At 39.4% G+C, this 25,281-nt stretch overlaps 1 protein-coding gene across 5 annotated transcripts in view; it reads left to right on the top strand.

The window, feature by feature from the left end:
- The window catches only part of MRPL1 (mitochondrial ribosomal protein L1), a 168,145-nt gene that overhangs the window by 34,870 nt on the left and 107,994 nt on the right, over positions 1-25,281 (top strand). The window contains exon 1 of one of the 5 annotated variants that reach the window (XM_004383117.2): positions 12,960-13,122. The exons of the other annotated variants lie outside the window; for them this stretch is intronic. Coding sequence (XP_004383174.1) covers positions 13,092-13,122 — 31 coding nt within the window. The 5' untranslated portion in view covers positions 12,960-13,091. Of the gene's footprint in view, positions 1-12,959; positions 13,123-25,281 lie in introns of those variants that run through there. 5 annotated transcript variants of the gene reach the window in all.

Raw genomic sequence — 25,281 nt, 5'->3', positions numbered from 1 at the left:
GGCCTCCACCAGACTGAGTCCAGTACAGCTAGATGGTGCCCGGCTACCACCACTGACTGCTCTGACAGGGATCACAATAGAGGGTCCTGGACAGAGCTTGAGAAAAATGTAGAACAAAATTCTAACTCAAAAATAAAACCAGCCTTACTGGCCTGACAGAGACTGGAGAAACCCCAAGAGTATGGCCCCCGGACACCCTTTTAGCCTAGTAATTAAGTCACTCCGGAGGTTCACCTTTTAGCCAAAGATTAGACAGACCCACAGGACAAAATGAGACTAAAGGGGCATACTAGCCCAGGGGCAAGGACTAGAAGGCAGGAGGGGGACAGGAAAGCTGTTAAGAGGGAACCCAAGGTTGAGAAGGGAGAGTACTGACGTGTCATGGGGTTGTTAACCAATGCCATAAAACAATATATGTACTAACTGTTCAGTGAGAAGCTACTTTGTTCTGTAAAACCTTCATCTAAATTTCAATTAAAAAAAAGAATATCACCCATGAGTATTGCACTTCTTTGAAAAATCATCTGTATGAGACCAAATGGTCAACAATTATCCTAAAGCAAAGATGAGAAGGTAAGGGGGCAGGGAAACTAGATTACTGGAAACGGATCAAGCAAAATGGAATTAATGAGAATGTTGACACATAGTGAAAATGGTGATCAATGTCACTGACTGATTTGTGTAGAAATGGTTAAATGGGAATCTAATTTGCTATGTAAACTCTCATCAAAAACACAATAAAATATTATTTTAAAAAACCAGAAAATAAATGGTGACTTAAAATTCAAAAGAAAAAAAAAAAAAAAGAAAGGACCACCACCACTCCTAGGCCTGAAGGAACAAAGGAGACGTGGTGCTATTGGAAGCTGGTGAGAGCTGGATCTGTGGAAGGAGGGCTGCCTGGCTAAACAGTGACCATTGAGGAGGGCAGCACCTTCCAGTACCACAGCCAGGCAAAGAGGAGCAGGAGAATACCCTGGTTTCTCTTTCTTATACTCTTATGTCTTGCTGGTACTTTTCATGGCCAAGCCCAATGAGAAGCCATAGGACAAGGCAGCTCGGATGGTATACTTTAAAAGAGTCAATCTTCAGGGCTACAGAGCAAGGTGAGGAAGAGTGAAGCAGTGGCAAATGGAGAATAACCAGTAAAGTGCCATTTAAAATAAGAACTTTACCCGATTATAACAAGGAGGAAAAAAAAGAAAACCCTGTTAGAAAAAAATGATTAAGATGATGAAGCACTTTTGTAGCAGGTGGATTTATGGCAACATGATAAGGACAAAACAGTTTTGTAAAAATAAATAGTCTCTTTCAAATCTATTAAATTATTTGAAGAGACAACATAAATGGAAAAGGATGGTTAGCCAGTGAATATAATTTATTTGGATTTTGCATGAATTGGGACATCTTTTTCTAGACTATGAAAGGTATTTAATGCTTATTCAATAAGGGGTAAGATAAACAGTCGTGGATAACTTGATAAGATTTAGCAAACCAGACAAGGACTTCATATTAATTCAATTATTAGATAAGATAGATACAATGTACCATATTTTATAGGTAATCTGAAATTGGATATTTTATAATAAAATGCAAGGAAAAAAACTGCTAATCTTGGCCATAGGAAAATTAGATATTAAATTTAAATTAAAAAAAAAAAAAGTTGCCGTCCTGTCAATTCTGAGTCATGATGAACCCATGTGTGTCAGAGTAGGACTGTGCTCCATAGGGTTTTCAATGGCTGATTTTCTTGCAAGTAGATCACCAGGCCTTTCTTCCAAAGGTGCCTCTGGGTACACTCAAACTGCCAGTCTTTTGGTTAGCCATATTACTCTCAAATGGTTTTCCACATGCAACCAGTGTTTCCCAGACCAGGGGTCCCAGTGTTTCTCTGCCTTTGGGACCCCACCAATAATTATGGCCTCCACAACTCACCCTAAAGGATTCCCTAGCTCTGGAGGTATGTACCAAGAAAGTATCTTGTTGAGTGTTCCCAAACACGTTTGTCTGTTGCTGCATGGCATCAGCCCTTTTTGCCCTTTTCTGCCACTTTTTTGTTTTCTTCTGTCTGCAAGAAAGGTGCCAAAGCCATTCATTTAAGCTGTCACTGTCCCAAGTGTGTTAGAGGCTACAGCCCACTGCATTGTCTGCCCAAGTGGGGAGAATTTTTCTCATGTCCTCTCTGTTACCTGGTTCCCCAAAACAAAAAGCCCTGTGCTAACAAGGTCCCTCAGAGGTTTCAGTGAAATGGCACTTTTACATATTTTCCTATTGCCTCCCCTTCCTAGGTTCTAACAGTCATGCTTAGAAGACACTGGGCGGAAGTAGGGCTCTGAGCCACACATTCACAATTGCCCTTCCTTTCACAGGTCCTTTGCCCTGCAAATCCTCTCACTTTCCTCAGGATGAGCTGCTCCTCAGAACCCATGTTAAGACATCTTGTAGGTGCTTCATTATGTCCAACATGTATCTGAACTTCAGGGTGCACACAGCTTGGGTTAAGCAGAGCCCTCCTATTACCCAGCCGCTACTTCCTGAACCCTTTCTATGCGCTGTATAAATGGTGAATTGTGGTAACGCTGCAAAAATCCCCACCCTCACTGTCAACCACGGAAGGTGTTGTGCCTCTTCCTATGGCAGAACCTTGAGAACCAGGCTTCTTACTCTCCCTAACCTTCTGCAGCCCTCTTTCTACAGAAAATTCTTGAAGAATTACATGTTCTAAACCATTTAGGATGGTATAAACTAAGCTAGGCAATTACCAATATATATTTTAGAGCCTAAATTATTACAGTTGAAAAGACATTTAGTAACTCTTCTACCATATATCTATGTGCAGTCCTTATTACAGTAAAACCCGCAAAAGCCAGAACTGGTGTGAGGCAGAAACCTGTCAGAGAAGGAAAACCCAAATATATTTCACTGACAGAGAGCAATAGAAAAGTGGTAAGGCTGCACCCTGACAAAGATGGAAAATTTGTGAAACCGGGAAAAACAAGGCAATCCTGTTGAGTTTTGGCTGTCACAGGTTTCACTGTATTTTCCTTTGACCTTAGGAGAATTTTTTTTTTTCTAAATACATTATATTTTTCCTAATGGCTTAGAATACTAATTACTTCCTCTTCCTGAATTCCTGAGGTTTCCTTTGATCTGATTTTTGCATGGGCATAGAGCTTGTCATTCCTCCCAGAAAAGCCAGAAAGGCATTTTTTATTTACCCATTAAAAATGAATCCTTAATTATCCATAGTTGTTTAACATAAATTAACAAGATGTCACTGAAGGTGAAGTACTGCAGTGGAGAATCATGTGCCATAAAAATACTGTCATCTCTATTTTCAGATGGAAAAACTGAGGCACTGAGTGGGGAAATGACTTGCTGGGGTTGGTCATTCCAGGAAAGCCTGACTGGAACCTCTGGCTTCCTGATTATTGAAGGCTCCCTCCACTCTGAGTCTCTTTTCTTCCCATCCCTTCCTCCATTCCATCCAATCCCATGGCGACTCTGCCTCCACCACCTTATAACTATTGTTAGGTGCTGTCGAGTCGGTTCTGACTCATAGCGACCCTATGTACAACAGAACAAAACACTGCCCAGTCCCTGTGCCATCCTCACAATCATTGTTATGCTTGAGCCCAATCCATCTCATTGAGGGTCTTCTGCTTTTTCACCGATCTTCCACTTTACCAAGCATAATGTCCTTTTTCAGGGACTGGCCCCTCCTGATAACATGTCCAAAGTATCTGAGACATAGTCTCGCCATCCTTGTTTCTAAGGAGTATTCTGGCTGTACTTCCTCCAAGACAGAGTTGTTCGTTCTTCTTGCAGTCTACGGTATATTCAGTATTCTTTGCCCACATCATAATTCAAGTGCATCAATTCTTCTTTGGTCTTCCTTATTCATTGTTCAGCTTTTGTATGCATATGAGATAATTGAAAATACCATGGCTTCGGTCAGGCACATCTTAGTCCTCAAAGTGACATCTTTGCTTTTTAACACTTTAAAGAGGTCTTTTGCAGCAGATTTGCCCAATGCAATTACGTCGTTTGATTTCTTGACTGCTGCTTCCATGAGCATTGATTGTGGAATGAAGTAAAATGAAATCTTTGATAACTTCAGTCTTTTCTCCTTTTATCATGATGTTGCTTATTGGTCCAGTTGTGAGGAATTTTGTTTTCTTTATGTTGGGGTGTAATCCATACTGAAGGCTGTAGTCTTTAATCTTCATCAGTAAGTCCTTCAAGTCCTCTTCACTTTCAGCAAACAAGGTTGTGTCATCTGCATGTCGCAGGTTGTTAATGAGTCTTCCTCCAGTCCTGATGCTGTGTTCTCATATAGTCCATCTTCTGGGATTACTTGCTTAGTATACAGACTGAATAAGTATGGTGAAAGTTACAACCCTGACACACACCTTTATTGATTTTAAACCACACAGTATCCCCTTGTTCTGTTCAAACAACTGCCTCTTGGTGTATGTACAGGTTCCTCATGAGCACAATTAAGTGTTCTTTACATTCTTCACAATGTTATCCGTGATTTATTATTATCCACACAGTCTAATGCTTTTGCATAGTCAATAAAACACAGGTAAACATCTTTCTGGTACTCTCTGCTTTTAGCCAGGATCTATCTGACGTTAGCAATGATATCCCTCATTTCATGCCCTCTTCTGAATCTGGCTTGACTTTCTGGTAGTTCCCTGTTGATGTACTACTGCTGCAACAGTTTTTGAATTATCTTCAGCAAAATTTTAGTTCCGTGTGATATTGATGATATCGTTCGATAATTTCCACATTCTAATGACTATGGGGAGGAGAAAAATGCTTACCCAGAAACAACCACAGAAAAATTGGTAAGTGGAATAAAATTACTTAGGTAAGGATGGGATGCTACTGTATGTAGGTAAATATTAGAGTATTTGAACTCAACAGTTTTCAGATAAAAATGACTAATGAGTTTTAGATAATAATTCCTAAGTTTCCCTAAAATCCTTGGGATCATTTCATGAAGCAGGAAAAAGGAAATGTCTAGAGATGGAGAAAAAGCATATTAGTCCTGATGGCTGAAACTAGTCTCGGGTTGACTTAATCTAAAAGAAAGACAGGACCTGAAAGGAGCGTAACAACAAAATGCCAAGTTCACTTATAAGTCTACAAAACAACGCCACACAGAGGAGGGAGGAAGAGTGTCATATCCTTTCAGTTACAACCTCCTCTTGTGAATTGTGCACACACTTCTATAAAAATAAATGTTATCCTGGGAATTGCTTTGTTGGTATTGTAACTTTTCCTAGGTCTGTAAAGTTTTTTTAAATGCACATATCTATAAATGCATTTTCCAAAATGTGCATTTTCTATAAATATCTCAAATACGTTTTACTTCCTTATGCATTAGAGATAAAAATTTAACTCTAATTAGTGCTTTGTTGGCACTTGTGACTTACACACTTAACTTTGAAGATCAAAGAATAATGTATATGTACTTACATGTTATTTACTCTCTGCCACACACTGTGATGGTTATCTGGCTGTTCTCTAATTTAAAATATCAGCATTAGAGTTATTGAGTCATGAGTGCATATCTGTATAAACACCAGCATTTCAGGGTAGCAGCGAAGCTTGTGGAGAGTGCAGTGGTCAAATGCACTGACTCTGTTGTCAGGCTCTAAACTAGCTGTGTGGCCTTGGGCAAGTCACTAGCTTCTTGGAGCCTTGGTTTCTTTATCTATGAAAAGGAATTAAGATAAGGTAGATATTATATGAAAAGTGCTTAGCACAGTGTCCAGCATGAAATATGTATCTGCTACATTTATAATAATCGTTAAGGGCATAGATGCTGGAGCCAGGCATCCTGTATTAAAATCCCAATTCAACTACTTACTAACTGGGAACTTACTAACTTCCTCATAGGTGCCTTTGTTTCTTCATCTGCAAAATGAGAATAATTATAGTGCTAATCTCAACAGGTTGTTGTGAAGACTTAAAGAGTTAAAATATGTAAGCCCCTTATAGGTGTGCTTGGCACATAGTAATGTCAATAAGCATTAATTTATTATTATTATACGTTATTCTAAAACCACACTGCCCAGTATGGTAGATTGAATTTCAAAGGCTTAATATAAAAAAAAGAATGTAAAATCGAAATACTTTTTTATATTTATTACATGTTAAGCTGGAGCCCTGGTGACACAGTGGTTAAGAGTTCGGCTGCTAACCAGAAGGTCAGCAGTTCAAATCCACCAGCTGTTTCTTGGAAACCCTATAGGGTAGTTCTTCACTGTCCTGTAGGGTTGCTATGAGTCAGAACCTGGCAATGGCTTTTTTGGTTTAAGCTGATAATAGTATGGATGTAGTAAGTTAAATAAAATATACTAATTAAATTAATTTTACTTGTTTCTTTTTACTTTTTAAATATAGCTACAAGAAAATTTAAAAATACATATGTGGCTTGCATTATATTAATGTTGGACAGTATTATTTTAGAATGTAGAAATCTTAAAGCAAAAAAGTTCATCAAAAGGAGGCTTATCTATTAGTTTAGCTAAAATTTCAATATATTTGTGATATGCTTTTCATCATAATTAGGGAGTATTGAAAAAAAAGGGAATTACAAAGTACTAAGAGTAGGCATTTGAGTTGCCAAAGAAATTAACGCAATTTTAGGCTGCATTAAAATTTCCAGAACCAATGTTCCTTTCTCCTTTAGTGTGTTTTGTTCAATTTCAGGATTATGTTTTAAGAGAGATTTTTGCAATCTAGAGCATATCCTTGGTAAGACTCCTAGGAAGATGAGAGGATCTCATCATTATGCCATGAAGGGAGGAACTGTAGGCAGTTAAGGATATGGACATATTCACCAAGTGAGGAGAAGACTTAAAGGGAGACATGATAGCTATTCTCAAAGACCAGAAAGTCTGCCATGTGGAAATGGGGTTTATCCAAAGGGCTCAGTTAGGTTCAATATGTAGTTATGGGGAAGGAGATTGCAATTTTAATATAAAGAAAACCTTTTTAATAATTAGAGTTGTCCAAAAATGGAATGGATTAGCTCATGGAATATTCAGGACTTTGTCACTAGAAATTTAAGCAGAGAATTATAGAGTTAAGGCATCAGGTAAGTAGAAGAACTCCCAAAGCTCTTCAAACTCTGAGATTCCATGATTAAGTCTTTGCTACCAACTCTGAAAGAGAGCTGCCAATCCAAGCTTTATGACCAGAAATAACTAGAGTACTACTGTTTTAATTAGGTTTCAAAAATTTTTAGTTAGAAGATATAGCATTTCACTGGCTCTGGCTCAAGAAAACGGGTTATTGTAGCGATACATACGGAAAATAAGGAGCTCATAAAAAACGCAAGGAGAGGGACAGTGATACAGCAGGCTTGCTGGAAACTGTCACAGGAACTGAGGCAGTACTTACTATCTTCCTCTCAGAGGCTGGTTGATCTCTTTTTTCCTTGTGATATCTCTGCTTTTCTTGGCATCCTCACTCCATCCTCCTCTTGCAACTGACTGGCTTCATGTAACTCTATTCACTCATCATTTCTGCTTCTGCTCCCTGATAATTTTACTTGCCTTTCAAAGCTTCTCTAGCCTTGCACCTACTTCATGACCTTACAGCTTGACTTCTACTTAAATGTTTGTCTTTCACATTCCCAGTTTGTTTTGTGAGAATAATGACTGACCCAGCTTTTGTTTTCAAGCCAGGTCACTGGCCACGGTATGGATGGGCTTTCCTTAGGTCAGATGCCTTCCACTGATCCAAATAACTAGAGCTGGGAAGTATGGTTTGTGTGGGAGGGGAGTTTCTACCAGAAGCCGGTGCTGTCAAGTCACTTCCGACTCATAGCAACCCTATGCTCAACAGAATGAAACACTGCCCAGTCCTGCGCCATCCTCACAATTGTTGTTATGCTTGAGCCCATTGTTGCAGCCACTGTGTCAATCTATATCTTTGAGGGTCTTCCTCTTTTTTCCTGACCCTCTACTCTACCTTCCTTCCTGGAGGGGCAGGAAGTTATTGATATATGTGGTATCCCTACTGAAACATGGAGCCATGGAGTTTATACTCTGAAATTTGGTCATTCATTTAAGCTTATTCCCTGTATGAAGAACTGTGAGCTAGTCAAAAGGTTCTGGTTTGGGTCTAATGATAGAAATCTAGATTTTGCTCTTGGCTGTGTCCTGGGACCTTGGTACTCAAAGTATGGTTCACAGAACAGCAGCAGTAGCATCACCTCTTAGCATGTTAGAAATATAGAATCTCAGGCTCCAACCCAGATCTACTAAATGAAAATCTACATTTTAATAAGATCCACAGGTGATTTATATTCATATTAAAATTTGGTAAGAGTCCTCTAGGATGAACTGGTTTGGTTTAGGGCTCCCAGGTGGTACAAATGGTTAATGTGCTGGGCTCTTAACCAAAAAATTGGCAGTTCAAGTCCACCTGAGGCACCTGGGAAGAGAGGCCTAGTGATCTGCTTCTGAAAAATTGGTCATCGAAAACCGTGTGGAGCACACTTCTACTCTGATACATGGGGCTGCCATGAGTCAGCATCAACTCAGTGACAACTGGTACTGGTAAAAGTCATCAAAGACTTTTGCTAGGACTGTTCCAGTAGTGTGCCATAGCTGTGTGAGAACCAATTGTCAATCACTAAATTTTCAGATATTTTGTGAGCTGGTCAACTTCACATTTGGTAGCTTGAAATCAGTTATGGTGGGAGTATTTAATCCATAGAAATTGACAAATGTTGCAAATTAGTTTCTTTTCTCTCAGAGAGTCACTTGTTAAACAATTACCAGTGCAGCACTGGACAGTTCTAAATCTCTTAATTCAATCTGGAGCTAAGCTGTTTTCCTAGGGATTTTTTTGGACAGAGAAGTTCCCACATCTGGAGGGACAGGATAAATGAGTTTCAGCCTCTTACCAAACTTTTAATCATATAAATAACAAGCCATTATTCAACATAGTAATTTCTTTACGAAAAAATGATGAGTCTGAAGTAAGCACAAGGTGGGTGGGGAATCTGGATGTTGTTGTTGTTCGCTGCCGTGGAGTCTGTTCTGACTCATAGTGACCCTAAGTACAACAGAATGAAACACTGCCTCGTCCTACACCATCCTCACGATCATTGAGCTCAGCGTTGCAGCCACTGTGTCAGCCCATCTCCTTGAGGGTCTTCCTCTTTTTTGATGACCCTCTACTCTTCCAAGCATGATGTCCTTCTCCAGAGACTGGTCCCTCCTGATAATATGTCCAAAGGATGTAAGACGAAGTCTCGCCATCCTTGCTTCTAATGAGCATTCTGGCTGTACTTCTTCCAAGACAGATTTGTTTGTTCATCTGGAAGTCCACAGTATATTCAATATTCTTCACCAACACCATAATTCAAAGCCATCAATTCTTCTTTGGTCTTCCTTGTTCATTGTCCTGATTTTGCCTGCATAATAGGTGATTGAAAATACCATGGATTGGGTCAGGCGCACATTAATCCTCAAGGTGACATCTTTGCTTTTTAACACTTTAAAGAGATCTTTTGCAGATTTGCCCAATGCATACATTGATTTCTTGCCTGCAAAATATATACACACATATATATATATTGCATACACACATACACATATATCAAGAAATATAAAACACAGGCTAAACCAAAAATTGGGAAGATAGAGAGGGATGGGGACAATAAATCATAGTTTTTCTGGAAAAATTCATATTGAAAATTTCATCTATACTAATTACTTCCCATTAATCTGTAGGATATTAGATCTTATTTGTTGTTTGATTTCTTGACTGCTGCATCCATGGGCATTGATTGTGGATCCAAGTAAAACGATCCTATTAGAAATGCAAATTATTGGGCCCAACCCCAGACCTATGGATCAGAAACACCAGGGGCAGGGACCAACAGTATGAGTTTTAACAAGCCAATTGGGTGATTCTGATGCACACTACTGAAATGAGGAAAGTCACACAGTTCCTTATTGTTGTTCGATAAGAATTTCCATTTTCAACTTGAATCCCAAGTGGGGTGTGACTGTTCTTGCAAAGGAGCTCAACTGGAAGATGGCTGAGGAAGGCAGAGAACACAGATCAAGAGACCTGCAGGTCTAGGCAAACACGTAGAAACTTTCCCAGGGAAATTAGCTGAGCAGGCAGGCAGGCAGCTGGCATTTTGCCAAGACTCCCAGCACATGAGTTCGTAAAAATCAACTGGGAAAATTATATTAAAAGTGAACTTTGAGGAAGTGCATAAACACAGTCTAAAGAGTTTCTGCAAACGCTAATAAAATTTCTGATATGAAGAAAGTGAAATCCTAGTATGTACTGGGACAAGAACAGCATGGGTCATATTATGATATAAGCAGATATCCAAAACAGCCTATTCATTTTGTCTTTCTGGTTAAGAGTTTGCATTGTTTCTTAACAATGACAACATTTAACATTTATTGAGTACTTACTCTGTGCCTGCCAGTAGTACCTTATTAAATTATCCCATTATTAGCCCTGCATTTCAGATAAGAAAACTGAGCCTCAAAGAGATGTAGTAGTAACTTGCCCAGGTCACACAGCTAATAAATTATGATAAACCCACTGCCGTCGAGTTGATTCCGACTCATAGTAATCCTGTAGGACAGAGTAAAACTGCCCCATTGAATTTCCAAGGCTGTAAATCTTTACAGAAGCAGACTACCACATCTTTCTTCCACTGAGTGGCTGGTGGGTTTGAACCGTTGACCTTTCAGTTAGCAGCTGAGTGCTTAACCACTGTGCAGCCAGGGCTCCTTATGAGTTTTGATGCTGTGATTCAAATCTACAGAGCACCATTGCTTAACCTTAGCATAATGAGGAGAACCTCATTAGGTATTAAATATTCAGAGGCGTGGCATTCTCATTTTGGAGTGTGAATTTAATCATTTGCAATAAATCTTTTTGCAGTTCTTATAAATTCTTAACCTAAAAAACCTATTTATGTGTTGTTATACACACATGTAACTGGACTCTGGACCCCACCTGACTAATGCCATCAAGTTCTGGTGCTCAAAATATGCAATCCAGGTAAGCTGTACCTCTGCAGGACATTGCTTAAATAAGGCTGCACTGCAAGCACACTACATGCTACTCTGAGTTCTAATATTAGATGTTTAAATTCTCCTGTCAGCATAGAAGACATAAGAAGTCTGAAAATGGAGGCCAGCAGTGGTTAAAAAAAGGGATGTAGAGTCTAAGAACTAGGTACCTGTAACACAGGTGTTTATACCTGAAATGGACTCAGTGACTTTGCTCCAATTCTGGCATCTACCCTGAAATGGGATTAGTTTTTAAGTTCTATGAGAGTAGTGTGTTGGTTTTATTCACTGAATTTATACATAGCCAAGCACACCACTTGATACATAGCAGGCATTGAAATATTTGTGGAAAGGAGGGAAGAAGGGAAAGAGGAGGGTGGGAAGAAAGTTATAAAGACATTAAAATTCTATGGATTTTTTTTTTTTTTATAACAGCCGTGAATGGTTGTGGAACCTTTGAAGTAACTGTTAGGTGTTAACAAGATAGGGCAATAAATGAAGAAATCTTATTCTCCATGTAGAGGGGTACTATGTACAAATATAAAATAAAGCATCTAGGAAATTTCTACTTTGATTCAGTCCAACTTCCTGTGGGCAGCTTCAGGGAAGCAAGTTAATTTTGTAGGCTTGCCACTTCTGATTGAATCACTAATTCATATATGCATATGTTCATTTATTGAATATTTATTGAGGGTCTCCCGTGTGCCAGGTACTGTAGTAAGTGCTGACATTACAAAAATGAATAAGACATGATTTCTGCCCACAAAGAGCAGGCTGGTGGTAAATACAGATATATTGTGGTGATGGTTGCACAACTGTGTGAATATAATAGAAACTATTACATTGTACAATTTAAATTGATGAATTGTATGGTATGTGAATTATATCTCAATAACACTATTAAAAACAAAAACAGATATAAGTCCAGGAAAAGGTGGCCATAACCCAGCCTAGGAAGTGAGGGAGGCTTCCTCAAACCAGTGAAGCTTGAGCTGAATATTTAAAAACAAAACAAAGCAGGCGTTAGCTAGGTGATGTGGTACAGATATTCCAAGCCAAGGGGACATAATGAACAAAGTCATGGAGGTGACAAAGTGTGTGTTGGTGGCGGGGGTTGGCTGGGGTTTGCACCTTGGTAGGTAGGCAGAGGCCAGAAGGGCACTGCAGAGATGGTCAATGGAGTGTTTTATTTAAACTGGGAAGTGATATAATCCCTGATCAGATTTGTTTTAGATATACCATACCGACAGCTGTGACGTAATGGAAAGGACACTGAATTTTTAAAAATCAGAATAACCTGTACGTAAATCTCAAATCTGCCATTTTAAAACCAGATATGTTAAATAAACGTCAAGTAGTATCCTATTGATCCTAATGGCACAGCTTGCCTGCAGGGGAGAAATGTACTGCAGATTGATGTAAAATTAACATACAACTACGTTCATCTTGCACTGAGTTAAAAAGAAAGTTTTTTGAGTGGAATACCTCCCTTGGGTGGTGGCGGAAAGCCTGGCGAATACTTTTTGCACATCTTTATAAGGCTAGAAACCTGGCAGCAGAAACTGGTGTGATTCTTCAGGTTCTCTGTTTTTCATGCTTTTAGATGGGTCCTTGCAGAATTAAAGGGAGAGAAAAGAAAGAAAATACTTATGGCATCGCCAACAGGTCCTTATTTTCTAGGAATGGTAGCAGTTCTACTCTGTCCTATGGGGTCGCTATGAGTCAGAACCCACGCCACGGCAAGGGATGGAGGTGTTTATCGGCTCGGAGCCACGAAATGTAAACTCCTTCGCGGCACGGAGGACTGACAGCAACACCGCCATGGGGCGCCAGCGGTGTGCGGCTTGCTCACTCCCCTCTCTCCTCCCGCGGTGAAGCCTTTCTTGGTCTCCGCCCCCTGCCTATTTCTTTCTAACTCTTCCTCTTCCGTCAATTCCGGAACGGAACCCTTTTTTAAAAATTCTTCCCAGTTGAAGCGTAGGACCGATTTCGTCAACACAATCCGGAATCGTCAACATGGCTGCGGCCTTAAGATGTCTCTGTAGAGGTAAGTCAGGGGGTTGTCTTGGCTTGCAAGGAAAATGGCTCTGGTGCGGAGTCTCCTATTGCAGCAGAGTGCAAGCAGGACTTTCCTAAACATGGATCTGCGCTAGGGGTCCGAAGTTCCTTCTGCTATTTTTGGGCCGTATGTTCTTCAAAGGGTCATTTCATTACTGCTTAAAAGTGACCTTATCAGGGGTTTCACTCCTTTCTGGAGCTGTCCACACTGAGGCGGTGCGGGAGGATAGAAGGGTGAGAGGGAGAAGATGTACATTGACACCCCTCTAGCTACCCGTGGAGAGAGGAGGCGGAGACAGGGTTCTATATACTGGGAAAGTGGGATCGCCTTTGGAAGAAGGGGAAAGAGTTTGATCCTTGAAGCAATGAGTTCTGTCTAGTAAGGGAAAGGTGGTATATGTTGACTGGCTTACATCTGTAAACTTTTAAATAGTTTACAAAGTGCTTGCTGATGCTTTTGGAGTTCATCCTTGCCGGCAATCCCAGTTCTTAAAACTTCCAGACATTGACTGATTTGGATCAACAGTTATCACTCGGAAGCTAATGCAGTAGTACTTCTTAATATTAATTCTTTTCAGCAGTTAATAAGTCAGATGTGTTAGCTAGAATCACAGTCTAAAACCCTTGGTAAAATGGTTTTTTTTTTTTTTTTTTTTAAGCAGTGTTATACATGTTGTTATTTCATTAAGGAAGCTTTCTAGATGGAGGCAGAAGTCAGCTTCACTCCCATTTTACAGAGGAAAAAACTGATCCTGTATGGGGCCAAGTTCATACAATATTAGTAAGTGGCAGAGCCAGGACTCAAGCTTGCACTGCTAGGCCAGTGCTTTTCTTTACTGCATCACAGTTTTCTCTTTGAGCTTCCTACAGAAAAGCTGTGTCAAGACCAGCATCCTCTATTTGGGATAGTTGTTGCTCAAAAGAGAGTGATGCCAAGTGACAGACCCTAAAGGCTACTAAGTAAACAAACCAAAATGCATATCTTGTTTAAAAGAGCTTGATGACATTATCTTCATATATGACAGAAATAACATATTAGACAAAACTAAGGAAACCAAAGAGAGACTGAAGGTTATCATTCCTTTTGCCACATTTTATTCTCCCAGTTTTCGGAACACCTCCCTCTCTCAATTTTCTTCCTTCCTCAGCCTTTTCTTCTTTCTCAAATTACTTTATTGGGTCTTCCTCCTCTCCCCAATCTCGTATCTTGGAGTGCCCCAGAAGCCAGGATTCCATCCTTCATCATCATCTTTTCTATGTCTAAGCTCAGTCTTTTGGTGATCTCATACAGGTCTTGTGGCTTTGACTATTATCTTTATCTTGATGATTCTCAAATTTTTATCTACAGCTGGGACCTCTGTCCTGAATTTAGATTCTTATATCCATCTGCTTACTCTAGATCTCCCCTTGAATTTCTAATCAGCAGCTCACACTTGTCTAAAATTGAACTCATTATTGTAGCCTGCAGTCTTTCCCATCTCGCTTGATGGCAGCCCCATCCTTTCAGTTGCCTAGGCTAAAACCTCAGAATTATCTTTGACTCCTCTCTTTTCCTCACACTTCACATTAAATCAGTTGACAGATCTCATTGGCTTTATCCTTCAAAATAAATCCAAAATCTGACTTCTTCTCACTCCATTGCAACTACCTTGTGCCAAGCCTCTTGCAGTCTTTCACCTGGATTTCTCAACAGTCTACTCTCAACAAGTAATGAAATTGGTCCTTTAATAAATTAAATTAAATCACGTTACTTTAATAACTTAAATCATGCTCAAAACTCTGCAATGCTTCCCCATTTTTGTAAATCCAAGGTGGTTACAATAGCCTATAGCTGTGCTGTCCATTTTGGTAGCCACCATTGAGCACTGGAAATGTGACAAATCCAAACTGAGTGTGGAAAATGCACATTAGATTATGAAGACTCAGTATGAAAAAAAGAATGTAAAATATTTCAATTTTTTTTCTACTGATAACTTGTAGAAATGATGATAAGCACTTAGTTGCTAACAGAAAGCTTGGCGGTTCATACCTACCTAGTGGCTTCACAGGAGAAAGACCTGGCAATCTGCTTTTGTAAAGATTGCAGCCTAGAAAACTCTATGGGGCAATTCTACTCTTTCCCTATGAGGGGATCTCTATGAGTTGGAATCAACAGGATGGCACCTAACAACAGTAACAACAGCTGTAATAAAATATATTTTTAATTTTTATTATTAATTTCACTGGTTTCTTTTTACCTTTTTTTATTATGGCTATTAGAAAATTTAAAATTTACACATATGGCTCACACTTGTGGCTCACGTTATATTTCTGTTGGACAGCATTGGCCTACAGTCTTCTACATCATCTGGTGCCCGTCTTCTCCCATCCAACTTACCAGCTTACCTCTGACTTCTTCAGCCACCCTCCTTCTCATTTGTTCTGCTCTTGCCACACTGGCCTCTTTGTTCCTTAATCACACTGAGAATACTCCTGCATTGGGGACTTTGCACTGGTTGTTCCTTTGGCCTGCAATACTTTTTTTCTAGATATCTTCATGACTAACTTTCTCATTTCCTTCAAGTTTTTGCTCAATTGTCACCTTTTCAATGAGGCCTACCTGTTGTTGTTAAGTGCCATCAAGTTGGTTCCTACTCATAGCGACCCTGTGTACAACAGACCACCTTATTTAAAATTGCAACCCAATTTTACCCTGTCAATCCCTTTACCCAGCTGTCTTATTCTCACTACCCACATATTATGTTTATTGGTATCTTCTACTGTACTAGAATATAAGCTCCATGAGGACAAAGATTTTTGTCTGTTTTGTTCACTGTTGTGTCCTAAATGCCTAAAGCAGTGCTGGCACATGGTAGGCACCCAATAAATAGTGTTGAATGAATGGCTTACTTAAAAAAAAAAAAAGAGCCCCCCCCCACCTTTCTTGTGTTGTAATTGATAATATTTAAAGTAATTTGAATTCAGTTTTTGCTTTCATTTGCTCAGATTTGCTTCATTTATGCAACAGATGTTTGAGTCTCCACTTACCAAACACTGTGATAAGTGTGAAGGACACAATGCTAAATAAGCTATACACATCCCTTACCCAAGTGTTTATCATCTATTGAGGAGCAGCCATTAATTGTATGATTATTTCTGTAATTACAGTTCTCCTAAGTGCTATAAGGGAAAGTTCAAGGTGCTACAATAGTGTACTTGAAAGATCTGATCTTTTCTGAGTCTTCAGAGAAGGCTTTTCTGAGGAGGTAATGTTTTCAGTTGTTGTTGTTAACTTTGTCAAGTTGGCGCCTTACTCATGGCAAGCCCATACACAATGGGATCAGACTGTTATGATCCATAGAGTTTTTATTGGCTGATTTTTTCAGAAGTAGATTGCCAGGCCTTTGTTCCTAGTATGTCTTAGTCTGGAAGCTCCTCTGAAACCTGTTTAACATCACAGCAACACAAAAGCCTCCACTGACAGATGGGTGGTGGCTGCACATGAGGTGCATTGGCTGGGAATGGAATTCAGGTCTCCCATATGGAAAGCAAGAATTCCACCACTGAACCGCTGCTGCCCCCAGTGACTGAATAACTGCGAATTAGCTATGTGAAGGGGAAGTGGAGAGTGGTTGGGGAGAATCACAGATGGAGGGAAGATTATGTTTGAAAATCTAAAAGTGGTAAAGAACAGGGTGTTCCAAGTAACTGAAAGGAGGCCACTGTATTTGAAGCACGGTGAATGTGAGGGAGAGTGGTCCTAGATGAAGTTTACCAGATAGATTAGGATTAGCTCATGGAAAGTCTTTTTAAAAATTTACCTTATTCAAAGAGCAAGGTGAAACTATTGAAGCATTTTAAGGACATAGTGATCTCCCTTTCTGAAAGCTGAAACAGAAATGGAGGGGGCCAAGAATGGAAATAGAATAGTTTGGAGGCTGCAAAGCAGTAATCCAGGCCGTAGATGATGGTGACCTGGGCTATAGTGGTTGCAGTGGGAAAGTAAAGGCTAGGTGGATAAGATCTCCTAGGGACAGCAAGGATTATAGAGTCAGGTGAGGCCATTTAGGACTGAGCCCTGGGGAAAGCTAACCTTTCAACATCCAGTATAAGACAGTAAGCTAGCAAAGGAGATGGAGTAGTTTTCATGTCATTGCCAAGGGGCAGGGAGAGGAGGGACTTAGAATGAGTGCAGATTCAGGTAGGTTCATAAATTTTGTGGTAAGTAGGGGAAGAGGTTCTGAGGGTTTCTATTTTCTCTGGAGTAGGAAATTAGGTTATCTGCTAAGAGTGAAGGGAGAAAAAATGTGTTAAAGGAGATAATATAATACAGATAAATTGACTACAGAGGGATTGAAAATACAGATATCATGGTCTGACCCAAAACCAGACCCACTGCCACTGATTCAATTCTGACTCATAGTGACTCTATAGGACAGAATAGAACTGCCCCATAGGGTTTTCATGGCTGTAAATTGTTACGGAAGCAGACTGCCACATCTTTCTCCTGTGGAATGGCTGGTGGGTTCGAACCATCAACCTTTCAGTTAGCAGTTGAGTGCTTTAACCACTGTGCTACCAGGGCTCCTTTCATGGTCTAGCAGTGGTGTTTAAATACTGGTATTTTTGTAATATGATTTTTGTTAGTCTGTAGCAGTTTGATAGATTTCTGTTGAAAATTTTAATTTTTAGTTATCATGCCTGGGGATTTTAATAACAATGGTGGATTGTTTTATAGCAAGTTGCTGTCAATGTGTTCAAGAGAATTATTGTTTCCAGGATCTTGCCAAGGTTGATGAGCTCTTGTTTAAAAACTGTTTGACAAACCTTTAATGGATAAATGCTAGTTCCTTCATTTACCATATGTGATTTTTCAAGATAACTGGTTTCTTTAAAAAATATGAAGCATCTTCTTTAGACTGCTGCATATCAGCATGGACCACTAAATTTGAGATTCTGGAGGGCAGGAACTGGATCTAATTATTCTGTTTCCCTTTTTCTTCCTTGACATCATTGATGTTGAAGCCTTTCTGCCACAAAGAGTTTCCAGCAGTAAATAGGTGTGGTATATTGCCTCAGCAGTCACTCCTATATGTTCATAGAATTCTCAGTTTTGGTGGTTATTTTGTACTTTAACTACCTCTTGGAAGATTAGATGAAACTGAGTTGTTAGGCATGTGACTTTGGTGACATTTATGCTATGACCTGATGATAAGAAGGAGTAGGCCATGGGAAGATCTGGAGATAGCTCATTCCAGGCAAATATAACATCATATGTGAAGGTCCTGAGGTAGGGGTTAACTTGATGTTTTCAGGGGTCAGAATGAAGGACCATAGTGAGCAAGTGGGAGCAATGTATTGAGCAGTAGGCAGGAGCCAGCTTATGTAGGGCCTTGTAGACCACAGAAAGGACTTTGTAGCTATTCTACATGCATAGTGCTATACGCTTGGAAACTTACTGAAATGAATTCACTTGCTGTGTAGACCAGGTCTTACAATTTCTATATTATTGATTGTTGCAAGATTTTATATAATGAACTCAATTTTAAGGTATTGGATTTTAACAGCCATTTTACATGAAAATCTAATAGAATACTAATTTAAAAAATTGAGTTCAGGCCAGTTCAACAGAAAATATAGATGACCAAACATATGAAAATATATTCGGCCTAACTAATACTAAAAATGCAAATTAAAACAACTTTGCATACCATCTTTCATTTACTAGATTGGCAAAGACCAAAATGTTTGGTAGCATACTCTGTTGGCATGAGTGTGTGGAACAGGCTGTCTTTTCATTGCTGGTGGAAATGTGTATGGGAACGGTCATTAGACAGAACAGTATTTATGAAAATTACAGATGTTCCTACCCTTTGGCCCAGCAAATTTACTTCTAGAATTTAAGTATTTAAATTTAAGTATGCTTGTATGTGTGCAAAAGTGATGTTTGCAAGATTATTCACTGCAGCACTGCATATAAGAGCAAAATGTTATAAATAACCCAGTGTAAATTATGATAGCCCAGTACTTTGCAGCCTTCAAAAGATAAAGTCTTTATGAGCTGATATGAAATTATCTCTTTAATATATACATATATACACACGTTTATGAAAGGCATATATGAAATTATCTCTAATATATACATATACATACACCTTTATGAAAGGCATTGTCTTCGTTATCTGGTGCTGCTATAACAGCAATACCACGAATAGGTGGCTTTAACAAAGAGAAATTTATTTTTTCACAGTTTAGGAGGCTAGAAGTATCAATTGAGGGTGCCAGCTGTAGGGGATGATTTTCTCTCTCTGTCGGCTCTGGAGGAAGGTCCTTGTCTCTATCTTCTGCTTCTGGTTCCTTGGAGATCTCCATGTGTCTTGGCATCGATCTTATCCCATCTGTCATCTGCTTGGTGTTTATTCTCTTTTATATTTTATATTTTAATCTTTTTTATACCCTGCACTAGTCCTGCCTCAACATAACGAAGACAACCATTCCTAAATGGGATTATAACCACAGACACAGAGGTTAGGATTATAACACATTTTTGGGGGACATAGTTCAATCACAACATTCCACCCTTTGGCCCTCAAAAATTCATGTCCTGGCTACATTCAAAACACATTCACCCCATCATATCGTCCCCAAAATCTTAAATCATCTCCAAGTCCAGAATCTCATCTTCTGAATCATCTAAATCAAATATGGGTGAGGCTTTAGGCGTATTCTGTCCTGGGGCAAAATTCCTCTTCATCTGTGAACCTGTGAAATCTAGAAAACAAAATTATGTGTTTCCAGGGTAAAATGGTAGAACAGGCACAAGGTAGACATTTCCGTTACAAATGGAAGAAATTGGAGGGAAAGAAGTGATAACTGGCACCAAGCAAGCACCCAGCAGAATACATTACATTAGCTCTCAAGGCTTGAAAATAATCCTCTGTTTTTGTAATTGAGAAGGCTCTGCTTCTTGTGGTCCTTCCAACAGTTCTACTGATCTTCGAGCTGTTCCAGGGATGGTCCTTTTCTTTTCTTGGAGGACAGCAAATGTAGATCCTTTGGCCTGTTTTCTGCCTGTAGAATTACAAGAGACAGACAGGATTCTTTCCTTTCGTTCTTTCTCTGTCCCCTTCAGTCTAAGCTGGTGGGTTTTCTCCTATGGTAGTTGGTTAGATCCATCAGTCACAGGCTTAATCTTTTTAACAAAAGATAGTGTAGCCACGTCCTTGGTGAACGTTCTAGGATGCATGTCCTTAGTTTGTACCACAGAATTTTCCAAATCTTTTAAGTTCTGTTTTCATTTTACACAGTTCATTTTTAAGTCCATCTCTTTTCTCTCACATTTTACTGTAAGTGGCAAGGAGAACATCACATGGGCCTTCTACGATCTTGCTTAGAAATCTCATCAGCTAGGTATCCAAGTTCATCACTTACAAGTTCTACCTTCCACCAAACATTTGAACATAATTCACAAAAGTTCTTTGCCACTGCATAAAAAGCATCGCCCTTCCTTCACTGACCAATCACATGTTTATCATTGTCTTTTAAAGCCTCACCAGAAGCACATTTAAGGTTCACATTTCTAGCAACATTCTGTTGCTGGTGCCATATGTATTCTCTAAGACCATAGAGACTTTCTCTGTAGCTCCCCTCACTTCCTTCTGAGCCCTCAACAGAATTGCCTTTGACATCCATAATTCTACCAACTGTCTCTTCAAGACAATCTAGGCTTTTACTATTAGGTACCATAAAACTCTTCCAGCCGCTACCCATTACCCAATTCCAAAACTGCTTCCACATGTTAGGTATCTGTTAGAGCAGCACTCCACTCTTCGGGTACCAAGTTGTCTTAGTTATCTTGTGCTGCTATAACAGAAATACCACAAGTGGATGGCTTTAACAAACAAATTTAATATCTCACTGTTTACGAGGCTAGAAGTCTGAATTCAGAGCACCAGTTCTAGGGAAGAAGGTCCTTGACTCTTTAGCTTCTGCTTCCTGATTCCTTGGCGAGCTCCATATGTCCTGGCATCTATTTTACCCCGTCTTTCCTCTGCTCACTTGTTTAATCTCATTTATATCTCAACAGAGATTGATTCAAGATACACTCTGCCTTACTAACATAACAAAAACAACCCATTCCCAAATAGGATTATAACCACAGGCATAGAAGTTAAGATTTACAATACATATTATTGGGGGACATAATTCAATCTGAAACAGGCATATATGAAATGATCTATAATGTATATATACATCTATCTTACATGTCAGGAGCCCTCTTGGCACGATGGTTAACTGCTCGGCTGCTAACTGAAAGGTTGGTGGTTTGAACCCGCCAGTGGCTCCATGGGAGAAAAGACCTGAAGATCTACTCCTGTAAATATTACAGCTTAGGAAAGTCTATAGGACATTGGCTTTCTCATACAGGGTAGTTATCAGTCAGAATTGACTAGATGGCTTACAACAACAACATCTTATGTGTATGTGTAAGTGAAAAGGGGCTCTAATAGCTTAAGTGAAAAAGCAAGGTGCAGAACAGTGAATATAGTGGGCTACTATATTGCAATAAAAGAGATAACTGTATTGGTACTCATATTCTTGTATATGGCACCCCTGGTTGCACAGATAGTTAAGCTCTGGCAGTTAAGGTTGGTAGTGCAAACCTATCTAGAGGTGCCTCAGAAGAAAGGCATGGTGATCTGCTTTTGAAAGGCCACAGCCATGAAAACCCTATGGAGCTCAGTTCTACTCTGAAATACACGGGGTTGCCATGAGTCGAAATTGACTCGATGGCAACTGGAACTGGAATACCTATATATACATATAATATTTCTAGAAAGATGCACAAGAAATTGCTAACATGGAAGGGAAGCCAGGGTCAGGGATGGAAGGAAGACTTTACTTTTGTATATTCTTTTTTGAATATTTTATTGTGTTTTAGGTGAAAGTATACACAGCAAATGAGGTTCCCATTCAAAAATTCATGCACAAATTGTCCGTGACATTGGTTACTTTGCACTGCATTGGTGGTGTTAGTTTTTAGGCCATTCTGTTATTTGGCTGAAAGGTGACCTACAGGAGTGGCTTCAGTTCCAGATTAAAAGGATATCTTAGGGTGATAGTCTTGGTGGTTCCTGTAGCCTCTATCAGTCTAGTAAGTCTGGTCTTTTTTATGAATTTGGTATTTAGTCTACATTTTTCTCCTATTCTAACCAGGACCTTCTATTGTGTTCTTGGTCAGAATGGTTGGTGGTGGTAGATGGGCACCATCTAGTTATTCTGGTTCAGGCTAGAAGATGCTGTGGTTCACGTGGGCCATTAGTCCTGTGGATTAATTTGTTTCTTGAGTCTTTGGTTTCCTTCACTCCCCTTTGCTCCAGACAGGAAGAGACCAATAGTTGTATTTTAGATGGCTGCTTGCAAGCTTTTAAGATTCCAGATGCTACTCACCAAGCTACGATGTAGAACATTATCTTTATGAACTAAGTTATGCCAGTTGACCTAGCTGTCCCACGGAACTATGGTCCTGAGCCTTCGAACTCAGTAAATCTATCCCACGAAGTGTTTGGATCTGTCTAGCGAGTATCCCTAACTGTGCTTCCTGTCTATTTTATTGTATATATGAATATATATGCAGCACGTATAAGCATATATATACATATGCTCACAAATATACCTATATATGCTCATGCAAAGGAGCCCTGGTGGTGCAGTGGTTAAGCACTTGGTTGCTAACTGAAAGGTTGGCAGTTTGAACGCACCAGCTACTCTGCAGCAGAAAGATTTACAGCCTTGGAAATCCTATGGGGGCAGTTCTACTCTGTCTTATAGGGTCGCTATGAGTCAGAATTGACTTGATGGCAATGGGTATTACACTCACATGTACTCCCATATGCCTTCCCACACCCATATAGCATGCTCTTATATTTTTTGCTTGTTGTTACTGTTGCCAAATTGTATGTGCTATGGCATTTACCGTGGCTGTCCCTTTTTCTTGTGTACCTCTCAGTGTCTTCATTTACCTTCGTCAAGTTTTGCTGACATCCTCCTATGTTGTGTATTGCCTTTCCCATTACCAGAATTAGCATGTGTGGCTATGAGTCAGAATTGACTCGATGGCAGTGGGTTTGGTTTTTTTGGTTTTGGACTATCTAGTAGGTGATTCTCCCTTCCTCCCCCTCCAATGCCTGGTAACCATCAAAGAACATTGATTTCTGTGTGTGTACCTATTGTTGACTTTTTATGAGAGTGGCAACAGGTAATGTTTGTCTTTTTGTGTTTACCTTATTTCACTCAGCATAATGTCCTCCAGATTCATCCATGTTATAAGGTGTTTCACGAACTCATTGTTATTCTTATCGTCATTGTATTCCATTGTATATAGTTATTGTTAGGTGCCATCAACTCAGTCCTGACTCACAGCAGTAAACCCATGTAAAATGGAACGAAACACTGCCTAGTTCTGCACCATTTTAATAACTTCTGCTATGATTTCAAACGTTGTAGCAACCATGTCAATCCATCTTGTTGAGGGTCTTCGTCTTTTTCGCTGACCCTCTACTTTACCAAGCATGATGTCCTTCTCCAGGGACTGGTCCCTCCTGATAACACGTCCAAATACGTGAAATGCAGTCTCACCATCCTTGCTTCTAAGGAGCATTCCGGCTATACTTCTTCAAGACAGATTTGTTCATTCTTCTGACAGTCCATGGTATATTCAGTATTCTTTGCCAACACTATAATTCAAAGGCATCAATTCTTCGGTGTTCTGTATGTATATTCTTTTGTAATCTTGAATAAAAATATTTTTCTAATATTTCTACATACAGAAGAATGGCATACATGTAAAATGTAAAGAATAATAATAGCTTAAACCTCTGAATACTCACTATTAAGCTTAAAAACAAAACAAACAAAAAAACATAATTCTTTCAAAGCCCTGTGTGTCTTTTCTTTTCTATTCTGCTTTTTCTCCAGAGGTAACCACTTTTGCTGAATTTCTATTTTATCACATCCTTTTTTTTTTTTTTTTTTTTTGTATATCTTTGACACATATGTATCGACTCCTAAGGAGAATGTTGTTTAGTGTTGCATATTTTTGAACTTTAAAATCAAATACCAAATGAGTTCTTCTGCCATAGGCTTTTTTCCCTCAGCATTATGTTTGTGAGATGCATCTATGCCACATACAGTTTATTCACTTTTACAGTCGTAAAGCTTTCCATGATAGGAATATAAACCCAAAAACCAACCCCACTGCCATCGAGTTGATTCTGACTCATAGTGACCCTATAGGACAGAGTAGAACTGCCCCATAGGGTTTCCAAGGTTAAATTTTTGTGGAAGATTGCCACATCTTTCTACCGAGGGGCAGCTGGTGGGTTCAAACTGCTGACTTTTCAGTTAGTAGCCAGGAGCTTTAATCACCATACCACCAGGGCTCCTTTATAGAATATACTCCAATTTATTTATCATTTCTAGTGAAGATGAGGAATCTCTGGGTAGTGCAGTTAATGCACTCAGCTGCTAACTGAAAGGTTGGTGGTTTGAGTCTATCTAGAGGCATCTTAGAAGAAAGGCCTGGTGATCTCCTTCTGAAAACTCAGCCATTGAAAACCTTGTAGAGCACAGTTCTGACACACGTGGGGTCACCATGTATCAGAATGGACTCAATGGCAACTTTTTTTTTTTAGTGTAGATAAATGTTTGTTTTTATTCCTGCATTTTTGTTACCATAAACAATGATACTATAATCATTCTTTTTTATTTTTTATTGTCTTTTTTAAAAATTTTACTTCAGGTGAAGGTTTTCAGAACAAGTAGTTTCTCATTAAACAGTAGTACACATATTGTTTTATGACATTGGTTAACAACACTACGACATGCCAACCCTCTCCCTTCTCGACCCTTTTTTTTTTTTTTGTTGAAAATATACATAGCCAAAGATACACCATTTCAAATATTTCTACATACACAGTTCAGTGACATCGACCATGTTCTTCCAATTGTGCTACTATTCTCATGTTAGATGAAGATTTACAGAATAAAATAGTTTCTCATTAAACAGAACACATGTTGCCCTGTGACAGTGGTTAGCAACCTCACGACACGTCAACACTGTCCTTACTCAACCTTGGGTTCCCTATCACCAGCTTTCCTGTCCCCTTCT

Source organism: Trichechus manatus, unplaced genomic scaffold (assembly GCF_000243295.1).
Source record: "Trichechus manatus latirostris isolate Lorelei unplaced genomic scaffold, TriManLat1.0 scaffold00105, whole genome shotgun sequence".
NCBI classification, from domain to species: Eukaryota; Metazoa; Chordata; class Mammalia; order Sirenia; family Trichechidae; genus Trichechus; species Trichechus manatus.
The sequence above is the reverse complement of the archived record's forward strand: the minus strand, read 5'-3'. Positions and strand labels throughout refer to the sequence as shown.